At 37.7% G+C, this 16,258-nt stretch overlaps 1 protein-coding gene across 2 annotated transcripts in view; it reads right to left on the minus strand.

Moving 5' to 3' along the window:
• KIAA0825 (KIAA0825 ortholog) overlaps positions 1-16,258 on the minus strand; it is a 405,558-nt gene that overhangs the window by 249,532 nt on the left and 139,768 nt on the right. For both annotated transcript variants that reach the window (XM_036846744.1, XM_036846743.1), the window contains one exon: positions 10,154-10,264. In XM_036846744.1, coding sequence (XP_036702639.1) covers positions 10,154-10,264 — 111 coding nt within the window. The remainder of the gene's footprint in view (positions 1-10,153; positions 10,265-16,258) is intronic.

Consider the following 16,258-nt stretch of genomic DNA (forward strand, 5'->3'; position numbering starts at 1 on the left):
TTAGTGCTGCACTTCTGGGGCATGAAAAGGCCTAAGGAATTTTTCAAATCCAGGCAATGCTGGGGTTCAATCATTATTAGTTTATGAAACTAACAAATTATTTTTATAGAATCATTGTTCAAAATCTTGGCTGTATTTGGGTGTGTTTACTTTATGAAAACTTATCAAGTAGTTCACTTGTAATTTCTGCAGTTTTTTAGTATGTGTTCACACTGCAGTAGAAAATTTAAAAAACCTTAGCCCTGTCAGTGCACTATGGCTTGACTTCCAACCACAGCTGTGTGTGGGGCACAGGGCAAGAAAAGACTCTGTAGTAGGTTCAGACTCTGCAATAAGAGCAACCGCACTGCTCAGGTCACATGACCATGGGAGTCACTGCTCCTACCATATACTTAACATGCAGAAGCTGTCAGACTAGGGGAACATTGGAATGGACTCTGAAATGCACAGCTTGGGGATAACACCGAGCAGTGTTGGGCACTGTTCTTCAACACTTGGTATTTACTTTAAATGAACAGCCATCTATGTCCCTAAGAGAAAAACCATATGGGTCCAGGAGCCACGGTTGAAAGTTCTCTCCGAAGGATACTAGAAGCCACCTCCTCACCAGGGTTCCTGATTATCCGCTAGGAATTTGTGTTTTCCATTCCCATAACTCCCCATAGGCTCTGGGGGAGTGGAGGTCCTGGTTTCCGTGGTGGGGTGACTTGGGAAATGCACACCTCTACCAGGGGACCATTAAGAATTCCACTAAAGTTAATGTTAAAGCTGCCTTCTAGTTATTTTTGGATTCCCATGCCAGCAGCCTAGCAGGCAAAGAAAGGGGCTACTATATTGGTAAGGGTAATAACCCTGATTATCACCGAGGAGCTAGGGTTGCTACTGCATATGGGGAGCAGGGAGGAGTATATCTGTAACTCAAGGGATTCACCAGGGCATCTCTTGATGCTCTCATGACTGGTAATAACCGTAAATAGGTGACCAAAGTAACCACATTCTGATAAGGGAATGGTAGTTATGGTTCAACATCTCGAGGATGAAGGTCTGTGTCTATGCTGGGTAAGCAACATACGCCAGCAGATGTGATGACCAAGGGTAAGGGGAAGCTAGAATAAGTGGTAGAGGAATTTAATGACGATTAGCATTTGCAGACTCAGGAATAACGGAAGCAGGAGACACTTTAACTTGTCCCATTAACTCAACCATAATAAAACTTTTTTTTTTTTTTTTTTGACCAGCCATCACCTTGAAGAATCCATGATAAGGCCCAGAGAACTTAACATCAATAATGAGTGGATTTCAGTGGTGCAAGGGTTAGAACAAATGTCAATGTCCCCACATCCTCTTGCCTTTACCACTCAGTTGACAATGGCCTGCCTTTTGCTGTCAGAACCTGCATTTCTCTACCTTCCAGCAAGACAGGTTGGAAGTGCCAGCAAATTAACACCTCCAGAGCAGCCTTCAACCAATGACGGATGAAAATTGCTAATAAATTCCTCAGTATCCTTGTTGCCCTGGCGGGAAAACTCTGAGATGTGCCTTTCCCACTGGCTCCAAGAATTTCCCCTGAAGGTATAAGTTCCAGTTACTCCTATGGTAGTTGGCTTGATTACACTAATCTTTATTTGCTGTCTTTCTTTCTTTGTCTCACTTACTCATTCCCCTCTAGTGTTTCGTCCACTTAGAAAATAAAGTACTTTCACTTCAATCCTTGTCTCAGGGTCTGCTTCTCGGGGAAATGCAAAATAAGACATGCATGGAGACACTTAGGACTCATCTCACTTAATGTATGTTTCAGGAATATTGGGAAAATAGTTCAAGGTCATTTAGTTAATAAATATGGCAACTGGACTTTGAACCCAGGTTTTTCTGACTTCAGAACCCATGATTATTCCACTACTCCATGTTTCCTTCCATTTAACCTGGTTGATATATGGTGGGTAAGCTGCATTTTCCAGCATTGAGGATGATTGGCTCTATTCAACCTCCTGATTGAGGATACCATGTTTTTGACTCAAACTCAGGTTTGTGGTCTCAAGGCTGATTCCCAAATTGGAGCCATGTTATTTAAGGTATCTAGGGACTGATTTTGACCAGATGGTTCCTGTCATGGATTACTGGGCCAAATTTATACCAGAAACCATAAGTTACATGATTCAGAGAACAAAGGCAAGGGCATAACTAAAGAGAAACTGAGGGTGAAGGCCCTAAAGTGGGATAATGAAAGCAGAGGAGGAAAAGCTCCATACTACTTTACTACTTTTGCCTTTCCAAAACTAATCCTTCCAAATCTTTCTAGGAAGACAAATATTTAAAACAGTTGTAACATTTTCTCTTTAGTACCTGGGGAAAAAAGCTGAGGGGGGAAAACAAAAACCCAAAGTATTTTCTTCATCACTTTAATCAAGAATGTGCAAATTATATGTAGTTATAACATTGAAAATGTTTGCATACATTTTAATCTCTATAATGGGTATAGCCAAGTCTCTATGATATTTATAATTAGAGATGATTCAATAAATAGAAATAAGACAGGGTTCACCTGCACATTTATATATAGGATTTGCCTTGATTTTTAATAACTTTGCCCACTTAGGTAAACTGATACTCTTAAAGAGTCTTATTTTTTCAGAGTTGATGGTATCCACACTACCTGGTATGCAACTTAAAGGATAGGCATTCAACCTGTGAGGATGTGAATTATTTCTTGATTTTAGCAAATTAAACTTTTTCACTTGGGATGACCCCATTTCTCAAAAATCACCCAAAGATATATTAGTGCCCCAAACTCATAGCCCTAGCTCCACACTTTAGTGTTACACAGGTTAGTTTACCATTTTTCTAAAAATATATAAGAATCTAATTTTAATTTTAAAAATAATGTTGATATTACATGTCAATCATCACTTTTGGACTCTCCCAGAAGTGCTATTCTAGCACCTGAGTCAATAAGACACTGGAGACTACTAAATCACTCAACCATCCCTTTAGAGGAGCAGAAGTTATCTCTCTGGAGCCTTTAACTATTATTGGTCCTTATCTACCAGATAATAAATATCCTGCTACAGGAGTTCAAGAAAGGTCTCCCCTGGCATCACACTTCTGATAAGTGCAGAGACCCAATGAGAAAGTAGTTCAATATTCTTTCCACTTTATCATACTTGGAGCTGGTCCTTTTAACATGTTTGGATAATTGGTAAGACCTGCCACTTTCTGAAACATACAGCTCTTTACTAACACAGCAATACTGAATGATTGTTTAGTAAGCACTTACGTGATGGGTGCCTTGTAGGCACGTTAGCTAATTAAATCCTCATAACTCTGCCATGAGAATATCTCAGAAGCTAAGGGAAGAAGATGTTTCAAGATGGGGGAAGTAGACAATGGTATTATGTGCTGTTTTCAAGTAGATCAATAAGATCATACTGTATTTATGTCTCAACTTCCTCACAAAAATATAAACTATTTAACTAACTTTCCAAGATCACAAAACTATACACGTCTGCAAACCCTGTCTGTCCAATGTGAAAACCTATAGCTGTTTCTTATTATCTCATTGCTGGTTCCATTGCTATATTCTTATTTATATAATACCTTTAAACCATAATAGAAAAGGAAAGATATGTAGAAATATCTAGCTATATCAAGTAACCAGCTCACTTGACATTTTCACTTCTTTTAGTAACTGCTCCACAAACATATGACTTTTTCTCTGAAAATCTTTTCAAAGATCCAGCTGCTTGTCCATCCACACTCTGGAACAGCCATGTTAGAGCTTTGGTGTTCAAAAGTTCCCATTACTTCTCCCCTGACTGTTGGCTCCAGGTCAAAGCTTGGCACCTCATCAGAGTACAAGTTCTCTAAACTTTTCTCTTCAGTCCTATGGAACAGCCTGACAGCAGCAGCTGGGAGACCAAAGTTCTCTTCTGTCCTCCTCCCCAGATGTTCACTCCTGAGGATACTAGAAGCCACCTCCCCAAAATGAGCTTTCTTCCCATTACTGAGCTTGACCACTCAGATCAAATGTTTGAAAAGAAAAGTACCATTGAATGTGGCAATATCTGAAACAATACTACAATAACTCATTTGTTCCTTAATTCACTTAGTCATTAAACCAATATTTGTTGGCTGATTTCTATGTGCAAGGCCATGGAGACACAACAGTAAGTAAAAAACAAACAGTCATTGCTTTTACAGAATTTAGCAGGGAATACATGCATGGTTTAAATGGTCATACAAATAAAGATAAAATTACAACTATAAAAACTCAATCAAGAAAAAGCAAAAGATGCTATTAGAAGATGTAGTAAGAAGAAGTAAGCTAGTCTTTGGGGTTGATGAAAGGCTTCCCTACAGAAGTCACACTGGAACTGAGATAGGAAGATACATTGACATTACTAGGTAAAAGAGGAAGAAGACCTTTCAGGGAAAGGGAAAAGCATGTGCAAAGATCCTGTGGCAGAATGGAACATTTCATGGCAAGGAAATGTAAAAAAGGTTAATGTGTGAGGAGCAAAATCACAGGGTAGTGTGGTATCAGAAGAGTTTGCAGAGGAGGGTAAGCCACATCTATGTAGGTCTTACAGGCCATGGTAAATTTTTTGTGTATGCTTAAGGATAAAGGGGAATTCATGGAGGGCTGTGAGTTATAAGTGTGAAATGATAAAACTTAGTTTTGAAAATAGATTTTGGTTTGAGAAGTCTCTGGCTATAGTTTGGAGAATATTGGAGTCAACATATACACGGGAGGAAACCAAGGAGTCATTGCGGTAGTCAGGAGAGAGGTGATGCACTAAGGCAAAGGTGGTACTATGGAGAGCAGATATTAGGAGCTAAAATTAACGAGAGTCAGTAATGAACTGGATCCAGTAGAAGAGAAATAGGGAGGTATTCAGGTTGCCTTCTGGTCTCCGCTTTACACAATCACATGCAGGTACAATTAATCAAAATGGGGGAAAATGAAAGAGGATCAATTTGGAGGGGAGTATCCTAAGTTCAGTTTTGGTCATGTTGAGTTTGAGGTGTCTCTGTGCTCACCAGGTATAAACCTGAAGAAGACATTCATGTATGATTCACACCCATGAACATATAGGTCTGTAGTCCTGGAAGAGATTAAAAGCAGAGATTTGAATTGGGGGGCACTTAAAAAGTACATGAAACCATAGACATGTGTGAGTTCACCTACAAAGGGTTCTATGATAGAATGCTAAAGATGTTCAATTTTTAATGGCCAGGCCAAAGTAGATGAACCTGCAAAGGAGACAGAGAAATTTTATTGGCTATCTCTTCCCTCACCACTTATACCTAGCATACGCCTTACTTGGAGAAAAATTTTTAAATGCATTTATCGAAAGAATGAATGAACACATCTTGGTAAACTGCGTAAATGGGAAGAACCACATAGCATATAATATAACGAAGCCAAAGGTAGCTTAATATTTAGGGAGGGGAAAAAAAAGCATATAAATCCAAAATGGGATTACATTGAGTAAAACCATAATGGAAACAAAAGCATAGTAGAAAGAAATATCCACAGCTCAGAATGGACTGGCCATGAATCAAAACATCATGTTGTCATCATAAAAGAAAATGAGCAGTGTAAAATGAATGGACTGTTTACTCACACTGATTATGCTACTTGGATTCAGTGTCCAGTTATGACCTCCTTAGCTAAGGAAGACCTGAAAAGTATTTGGAACTACTGAGAGAACCACAAGATGATGAAAGTTGGGAAAATAATTAAAAAAACTTTATAATGCAACAGTATAATTGACTAAGATAGTATTCTTTCTTGAACATTTATATGAAAGTACAGTGTGCTGTCATAGTATTAACACTGAGATTAATATATTCTCCACATGCTTTAGTTTAATCTAGCATGAAACTGATTACCCTTTCTAAATCAACTCACATTGTTAGCCTGTAACACTGCTAGGGATAATGAATATAGTATATTTTACTTATTGCTTGAAAATACATATATTTTCCCTAAAGCAAACTCTTCTAAACTCTATTCCAGGAGTTCTAGGAGAACATGAAAAATTCTATTTTTACCAATTTATATACTTGGTTAGGCATTCTCTAGTAACCCTATAGACAAATTTACGGTGCATACAACTATTTATGCATCTCTAACTCTTATTGTAAGTCTTAATTTCATATCCTCCTTGCTCTGTTTCTTCCTTCTCACCTACTTTTAATTCATTATCTTAATATATTTAATACTATTAAAAGCCAACTTAAATCTTTCTGAAACAATGCACAGGTGTAAATAAATGAGCAAATAGGTGACTAAATTACTAAGATACACCATAATATTAAATATTTTAGTCTCATCCTCACCCTTTCCAAAAAAAAAGCATAATATATTTTTAGTTTATCATCATTCAACCCGTGTGTATTTCCCTGAACAATTCATTTTAGTTGCTAAGGTGAGGAATGGAGCTTTGGAGGATAATTTGGGGGTGAAAAACACACAGAAACAGCTGATTTATGTGAGGAAATGGATGGAAAGGTAAAGATTTTTAAGGTCACATGATGGTGGTCTAGGAATTCCCATTGCAATGCTTGACAAATGCAAATCAATAAGTTGAGTTATTTTGAAACTACTTTTATTGCTATCCTGGGTTCCTCTGTTCTGAACATGTTGGATCATGAATCACATGGATCAGGTCTTTCTGTGCAGATTATATGGAACTGTTAGAGAGAATAACTGTCAGAAAGTCAGGGTAGAAGGGCTCATACTGTACCTGCATGGAGAATTTAAAAAGGCAAGAGAGAGAACCAAAGGCATTTCAGGAGAGAAAACTACATAAATAAAGGCTCAAAGTTGAGAGTAAGCAATAAATAAAAGTTAAAATTGTAGAATAACTGTGTCTTAAAGACAAGAGAGAAGACTGACAACTGGAGCAGAGAAGAGTGTTGGGTGCTCCAGAAAACAAGCCAGGCAGTGTGGGAGAAGCAGAAACTACTGTAGGTTCTTGAGCAGTAGAATGGTGTTAACGAAAACAGTTTTTAAAACATATTAAATAATAGTAAGATGGACCAAGGTTGTTGCAATGGGTTGTACAGAAAGACTGGTTCTAAGAGAACTGTGGGAACGAATCAACTGAACATGATAATACAGTAGGAATAGGCAACAAGCAGGTCAATATGGAAATCAGAATCAAGATTCTACCCTGGAAGTGTTTAAGAATGATATGTTCCTTATAGAAAAGACACCATGGCTAGGGGACAAGGGAAGAGTGAAAAGAAGGATCTGTTGAAGAGATCATGCTGGGTTTCCAGTAATACAGTGGGTCATTCAAGAAATATGGGCAGCCGGACATAGAATGTTGGGGTAAAGGAAGTGCCCAGAGCTAGAAATCCTCTGTAGAGAGGTTACAGGGTAATACATGTGAATCAAAGAGCATTTAAAAAAATGAGGTTTCTTTTTCCTTTAAAATTTTTTTTATCTTAATAAAATTAAGCTGCTTTCATTATAGGAAATTTGGAAAGTGCCCAGATAAAAATTAAATTTGCTTACAATCCTACCATATAAACATGTAAACTATAAGCTCTCTAGCATAGAGTTTTTATATCCTTTCAATATTTGTTTTTCTCTACATACTTTTAAAATGCTGTGTGTAGAGTAGTATGGCATAGTTCAACACTTCTCAATTGTGTGCCATCTTGCAATAATTGTTCATCCCCTGGGAAATGGGGGCTCCCATATGATGCAAGTTTGGGGACTCTGCATACTAGATCCCTCCCTTGGAGGTAAACACTATACATTAGTATATCGGGGCTCCTGCAAGTCGAACCATAAAGAGACTTTACATAATGAATAACTGACAATCTTAGATTTTTCTTGCATGACTGTTAACGTCACCCTGAATTGCTCTCCCTCTGAAAGATGGAGATGCAGTTGTCAGGAGCTCGGGCTTTGGAAGCAGACAAGCCGAGGTTCAGAGTCTGCCTCCCAGATTTGTTCTCTTCCGAAAGTTGCTACCTGCACATCACTTTACTCTCCATGAAAGAAGCACATGAGTACTTATTTCAAAGACTGTTGTGAGGTTTGAAAAAGATAATGTACATGAAGCACTGGGCATGTCAGGTTCACAGTTATCACTCTAAAAATTGGGCTGGCTTTGATTACTACAACATTACTAACCTGCAGTTTTCCCTTAAGTATAAATCACAATGATTTGTCATTTAATATTTTTCAAAATCAACCTTTTTAACGACGCCACAGTAGTCTATCGCATGGCTAATCCATAGGTGATTTGTCTAATTCCATACTGTGAGACATTTATTTCCATGTTTTCCTTTTACAAATAATGCTTCGATGAATATCCTTGCATATAAAACTTTCTCAGCAGCTCTGATTAATTCCTTATGATTGATTCCTAGCAATGGAATTGCTGGATAAAGGGCCATAAATATTTTTAAGGTTTTTGATACAGTTTATTATATTGCTCTCCAGAAAACGTGTATCAAATTGCATTTCCACTGTGGGCTGAATAGTCACCACCATGTTCTAACCTTTGCATTAGGATAATAGTGAAGATTGATTGCTACAATCAAGCAGAAAGAAAAGTCTTATTACATTTACGTTTGCTTTAGGTATAGAAAAGAGAAAGAAGTTAAATATAAGAAGAAGCTATTTGAAAGATAAACCCATTTACATGCTGACTTCCCAGGCCTCTAGATGGGCTGAACAGAGCAAGCCTGGATGTGGAAGTCTTATCAGCTATGCTTAAAGAGGTAACTCCATCCGTTATAGATTAAGATAAAAGCAGGCAATAAAAATAGATTAAACAAATGTGATAATAACATGGAGAACAAATATGTTTAGAAGTTTGGGAACTCATCAAAATGAAACAGGTTGTTTGTTTAACCCACACTGTAAAGGATCCAGTTGTTTAATGTGTTATCTTTGCAATAACGAATATTAAAGTCAGCTATTTAATCCTCAAAGACATAAAAGGTATTTACATGCCAGCTGCAGTGTATGGAGGTGACAGAGTATTAAGGGTGTTCCATTTCTTTCTTTCTTCTTTTTTTAAAAAATATTTATTTATTTATTTGGCTGCGCTGGGTCTTTAGTTGCGGCACACGGGATTTAGTTCCCTGACCGGGGATCAAACCCAGGCCCCCTGAATTGTGAGCGTGGAGTCTTAACCACTGTACCACCAGGGAAGTCCCAGGGTGCTCCCTTTCTAGGAATCAGTCATAAGGAATTGTTCAGAGATGTTGAAAGTGTTTTATATGTAAGTGAAGTAACAACAATACTCTGAGGTCTTTGAAGGCAGGAGGGTAAATGTCTCATTGATCTTGGATTCCCTGTTACGTATATGGGGACAGGCACATGATAGGTAAACAGTATATGTTTATTGTGTCTATAGAGACTTGTGTATGAGGTTTTCATGCCCTCTTTTTACGGGTAGGACTCTTGTTCCTCAAGAGAGAGATACAGTCAGTCAATTTAGATAGTGAAATCACTAATAGTGTATTTCTAAGATGAATCAAGAATGTGTAGGGATAAACAATATTCTCCTACAGCTATACATGATATATTTATTCACAGATACTGAGGAAAGGTACTTTCCTATGATATATTCAGCAAAGAATCAAACTGACATTCCACGTAATGCCACAAAATGTCATCAAATTACTCTGGAAGTACATTTCATGCTTTAAATGATTTTTCTTATGTTTAAATGCCATTAATTAAATAATAAAAGTGAAAGACCCTATTCATAATTTTTAAAGTTACTCCTCTCTCAACTTTTTCCTCAGGCTCTGAGTTAGTCACATGAATTACCCTGTATTACTGCTTTTTTTTGACAATTAGTTGGAGAACTGTCAAAACCCCAGTCATAGATCAAGAAGGATGAATTTTAAAATGGCTAGGCAATTAGCTAAAATAAAACTAATCCCAAAAATTCACATTTTTCCATTACTTTTGTAAAACTATGTTAGTAGAATGATTATGAGGCCTATATCTTGGATTCTTGAGCTAAAAAAAGAAATATACTCTTTACTTACCTGAGTAGTGTCAAAAGTTTTAATTTCTTTTTGTAAGATGTATTTACCTCCATGGATAAAAGTTTCTATTAAACTTCAAAGGAATCAAAGAATTATAGATGGTATAGCTTTTAGAGGTTCTCACCTGAGTAAAGAAGGGTAGAAATGTGATATGCAAGAAAGCCAATGTAATGGTTGCTTGAAAAATGACTTTAAGGAATCTGAAGCAGAATCATTCATGCCATGCTGAAAAGTCCTAGGGAAATAAAAATCATTATTTCAGCATATACAGGGAACATTAACTATGAAGACCATCAAAACTTATTTTTCCTTAGTATTCAAAGTTAATGATTTTACACAAAACAGTATTGTGCTAGAATGGACAATGCACCCACTTCATCCACTTGGTATTTACAATTTAATAGGTGATTCAGAGGCCTCTCTGCAACAACCCTTACACTTGGGAAGGTATGACAATACCACTATCATTTAATTTAAAAAATTCCCATTATAAAATCTGTCAAAAATAAATGTATGGAGAATAGTAAAATGAATACCACGTATGTCTCCCTCCCTCAACCTGAATCCAATAAATGTCAATATTTTGTCATTTTCTTTTTGTCACTTGTGCACTTCGTTAATGCAAAAATGTTTAGCATAAAGGTACCTCTTTTTACTCTTTAAAGTGATTTATAAATACTAAACAATTAATGAGAATTTACAATTAATTTTGTATGCTCCTAAGGGCCTACAGAAGGTGGGTAAAGAAGAATTTAACTGTAAAATATATGACTGTGATTTCAAAATTAGAACAATTTGGCCAGATCTACAACTATCTTTGGAGAAGTAACTATAACATTTTTCTATGTTGGCCTAAATTCAGCAATAAATCTTGAGGTAATAAAAAAGGATTTGTTACATAAAATCTTTAGTAGATAGCTTGTCTAATAAAATTTTTATAGTAACAGAAGACTATATTTGCCTACATGGAGTTAAGAGTCACAACTGGGAACATTTTAGAAATAGAATTGTTTGAAGTGGTGCTATCTCTCTTCATCTAAAGTACAGTAGCAATAGCATCTTTTAAATAGTAGGTAGAACGGAATTTGACTTTGAAAACCCACCCCTCTCTTTTCATCCTACAGCCTGCTTCTTGTATCCTCACATTTCCAAATTTGACCTACCTCTCCACTGTTTGTTTCACCAAGTAGAACACCTTCTAATTAAATACATGTTGACATTTTTTAGACTTTTAATAGATCATCTCCTCTTTGAAAGCCATTTCCTCACTAAATTTCAGATAGAACCAAATTCCATAAATAGGCTCCAAAATGAGGCTGCCCTGTTTCCATCCCATACCTTCCACTGTGTGAACTAGAGAAGCAGGCATGAGCTAGGTCAGGACACCAAGACATGTTTTTCTAAGGAGTCTGGACTTTGTATTAGCAATGAGGAATCACTGAAGAGTTTATAGCATAGGAGTTTTATCAGCTATTTTACATTTTAGGAAACTCACTTGTGCACTAGTGAGGAGAACTGATTGGAGATTAGGGCAGGAGGAAGGGAGATAAAGAAGATGATATTTCAGTAGACCAGGCAGAAGAAGACAAAGTCCAAAACCAAAGTAAGAAGCAGAAGAGATCGTGTGTATGGGACAAATATAAAAAGAAATAAAATTAATAGAATTAACAATATTCATTCTCTAATGATATGGGGTTGGAGGCAGCAAAAGGGAGGAGGTAGAAGGCAGAAGGGTTAAGATAAAAGGGGAAGTCTGGACGACTTGCAGGTGCTTTCCTTAGTTTTAGATATGCTGAGGGGGCTGCAGACTCCAATAGGAATTTGGATTTACTGATCCAGCATATACAAGAGACATTTGGATTGAAGATACTGATATGTAAGTCACTAGCATAATGGTGAAGCCATGGGAATGGGTGAATTCACCCAAAGAAACAGTGTAAGATGAAAAGATGGACAAGGATGGAACTCTGGAACACACCAACATTTAAAGGGTGAGGTGAGAAAAAGAAGCACTCAAATGAAGCGGAAGGAATCATCAGAGAAGTAGGCAAAGAGCCAGGAGAAAGTGATGTTAGGGTTAGAGAAATGGCCAATAGTGTCATAAGCTGCAGAGAGGGTAAGTGAATGGAGGGACAAAAATTGTAAAGTTAGCAGTTGGGTGTGCATGGATGACCTAGCCCATGTTGTTTGTTTAGCATGATGAGAGCAGCTGCAGTGTATTGAGTAAATGGTAGGTGCCAAAGTGGAGACAATGAGCACAAACTCTGTTTTAGAAGGGAGGCACAATAATAAAGAAGGAATATTTTTTAATACAAGAGAGATATAAGAATGGAGATGAGAAGTTAAAGTACATACATGATGGTCTGGGTTTCGCAGAGAAGTAAAGGAGAAGGCCACCTTCTAGCAAATAGTGGGGTGGGACAAGGTGGAGGGTTTGGCCAAAGTGAAGAAGGATGAAAGAGGGAGCTACCCAGAGACAGGACAAGGGGTAGGATTGTCAAACGGTACAAAAGGACAGCTGAGTGATTTTTGCCAACAGTGTTCCAGAGGCTGAACAGAGAGGCCAAGAGAGTGAGGGTGCAGGAGAGGGACACGTACTAGCAAGGGAGCTAGGAAGAGGAAGGTGCTGGTATAATGTGAGAGGAGGTACAGTAAGGAGTCTGGAAAAAAAGGCTGTCTCAAAGAAAGTGATGTACTTGGGGAAAAGGATGGGACAAGAGCTGGGCTTGCTGAGAGAGAAGGAGGAACTAGAGGCTGTGGTATCATAGCCTCTGCCTACTTTTCCACCTACCTCTTTGAGCCCTTTGCATAAATCCCCATTTGTCCAGTTATCTGCAGGGGGTAGGGGGCACCTCATTTCTCCAAGAATGAATACCTTACCTAGAATGCCCTCTCTGTCATGTTCAACTGGCTCTATAGATGGCTCTACCTCAAAACCTTATCTGATAAGTCTTCCCTGACCACCCTGTCTAAAATATTTCCCTTCTCACCACTCCATCCCTCGCTATGCCCTTATTTGGCTTTGCTTCTTCTTAGGACTTAACTCTACCTCTGATGCTTTTACATTCACTTTTTGCTGCCTGCTCCATACCCAAGGGGAGGGTCATGGAAGATCATAAATGCACCTGCCTGAGTATGTGCAGGACCTCTGGAGCCAGATAGCCTGGGTGTGTATCTTGGGTGGGCTCTTTATTAGATGTGTAATGTTGTTTGGCAATTAATTTTGCTTCAGTGTTCTCATTTGTAAGATGGGGATAATAATAATCACCTCACAAGGTCAGTGTGATGATTGAGATAATGCATAAAAGCCTTTAGCAAAGTGCCTTGTACATAATAAGGGCTCAACAAATGTAAGGTAGTATCAGTATGATAACGACAGTTGCAAATACTTCTTCAGAAGGTCTACAACTACCTCAGAACTGACATGGAATTCCTAATAGTTAGTCTAAACAGTTGTCTAGGTACAGTTTTATTCTCAAGATTAGAAAAAATAATGGAGGATCTAATAATAATGGAATGGTTATTTGGTGCCAAAATTTCTTAGACTACAAACCATTGGCAATGCAATACTTCCCAGAACATTTCTGCCAGTCCCTAAACTCTTTTCCTCCACTGAGAGTTGTACTGGCAATAGTAAGGTTATTTGGCGATAATAAAATATTATGGCAGATGTTTATGGTCTCAGAGGGGGTGGGATCTGTATGAGCATTTAATTCCACAGCAAGATCCCAAATTAGTTTCATTATTCTGGAGAGTATAACAGGGTGAAAATTGGCCTACAAGCCTCCATGGGAGAATGAAATGATGATCTAGCTATTAGATAACCTCTAATGATGTTTTGGTATACAGTTAAAAGAGAAGATGCTCTAAATAATTCATAGTGGAGAGTAAAATACAATCATATGAGCCACAGAATTATATTTTCCACAAGACATAAAAGAATTTTGATATAGCAAATGTGCATACTCCTTTAAAAATAAGTAATTGTCCATAGGTTGAAGCAGAATACATTTCTTCACATTTCCAAATTAGCGGCCTGTAAAGACAGCTTTGCTTAAAGGGAAAAATATAAATTTGGGGAAACTCCTTGCCTTTGCCTTTCCTCCAACATCATGCCCCTTCTCTATTACTAACATCATACTGGCTCTGGGCTGATCATACCACCCGACATGAGCACACTATCCCAGATTCTGTCTCTTTTGGGTCCCTGATCTACAATTATGTTGCCTTCCTTCCTTTTTTCATTATCAAAACTGATTGACTCCTTGAGCTTATGCAGCCAGCTGCTGCTAGAATGAAATAAATTCAGTGCATATCAAAAGTGAGATAAACTGATATGTTTAAAAGAGTTAGCTGGGTTTTATGTTTCTCTTGTGCCACCCTGCTTTTGGCTGCCCTCCCAGAAGAACTGTGTCTCATAATATGACGCTAATGGAGTAAATCTCCAGGATGGAATCAAGGTAGCCCAAGGATGTAAGTTCCACAGGGGCGGAGGGGTCAGGTGAGATGTCTTATATCATCTGTGGCTACCATGGTGCCGAATCCATTGGAGGTACGCAATAAATAAAAATAACAAGAGAAGACCATAACTTCAGAAGAAGTAGAATTAGTTTGAAACTGAACTATTGAGACAACACTGGAATACTTGAGATAACTGAGGACATATGAGCCTTTCTGATGCCCCTAAAATCATAGCCAACTAACCATGAATATGTAGAGATAACCAAATTCAATCTACTTCACCATTTTAAACATAATTCTAAGTCACTGCTTTTCTTTCATAAAGCAGTGTTACCCCTGGGACTAAAAGTTGCTGCCTAAACGTCATTAAGTGAAAGACACAAGGTAAGCTACTTGGAGTACAGTATGGTTCCCTGCATTTCTCCTTCCCCTGGCTTGTGTTTCTCATGATGAAAATAACTCTTTGAGGTTAGAAAATGATGATTTGAAGTTAGAAAATGACTGGCACAATGCTTGGCCTATAGAAAGCACACTGTAAATACTGGTTAAAAAAAAAAAAAAGGAGTGAACAAATAGAAGGTATTGTCAGACCCTGCTCAGTAGAAAGGAGGATGAATTTTGGGGGCATCTGTGAAGTCAGTCTTGGGTGGTACACAGCCAAGGCGCAGATTGAGAACAGGACATATGGTGAAGAGACAGAACAAGACTTGACCCCAGAGTACAGGGCAGGAACCAGCTAGTCAGAGATTCAGGGCACTGGCCTTCTCCAAAATTAACGACTAGCCGTTTACCAGTGTCTTATCTTATTTAGACCACACATAAAGCTGTTTGATTTTAGTTCTTTTTTTTGATAGAGATTTCCCTCAAAAATAATGTTTAGAGGGAAGAGTACAAAGGGAGTCATTTAATCTAAACAAAATGGCTAAGAGAACTACCTCTGCTTTCTGGATCATTTTGCATTCTGCCAGACACTTTTTTTTTTTTTTTTTTTACATTTTACATATTTTTATTTCTATTTCCATCTAATCTATATTCATTTTTTAACAGCTTTATTGAGATATATAATTCACATACCACAAAATTTACTCATTTTAAGTACACAACTAAATGATTTCTACTATATTCACAGAGCTGTGCAACTTTCACCACTATCTAATTTTATGACATTTTAATTAGGCTCAAAAGAAACCCTGTACCATTAGCAGGGACTATCCATTCTCCCCTCCTCTCAGCCTCTGACAACCACTAATCTACTCTCTGTCTCTGTGGATGTGCTTATTCTGGAAGTTTCTAGTAAACTGAGTCACACAATATGTGCTCTCACATGTCTGGCTTTTTCCACTTAGCATGCAGGTTTTGAAGTTCATCCCTTGCAGCATCTGTCAGTACTCCATTTCTTTTTATGGCTGAATAATATTCTACTGTATGTATATGCCACATATTGTTTTCTATTCACCAGCTGATGGACATTTGGGTTCTTCCCACTTTGTGCTATTATGAAAAATGCTGCTATGAACACTTGTGTACAAATCTTTGCATGGACATATGTTTGCATTTCTTTTGTGTACATACCTAGGAGTAAAACTACTGTGTCATAGGACCATATGCTCAACATTTTACATGAGCATCCCTATGCTTAACATTTTGAGGAACTACCTGTTTCGAGTGTGCCAGACATTCTTGAAGTATGAAAAACAAAGTTTTAGTCCAACACGTTCTGTTTTGTGAGGGACAGTGAAATAATTTCATATAACTAAAGAAATAAACA

Source organism: Balaenoptera musculus, chromosome 3, assembly GCF_009873245.2.
Source record: "Balaenoptera musculus isolate JJ_BM4_2016_0621 chromosome 3, mBalMus1.pri.v3, whole genome shotgun sequence".
NCBI lineage: Eukaryota > Metazoa > Chordata > Mammalia > Artiodactyla > Balaenopteridae > Balaenoptera > Balaenoptera musculus.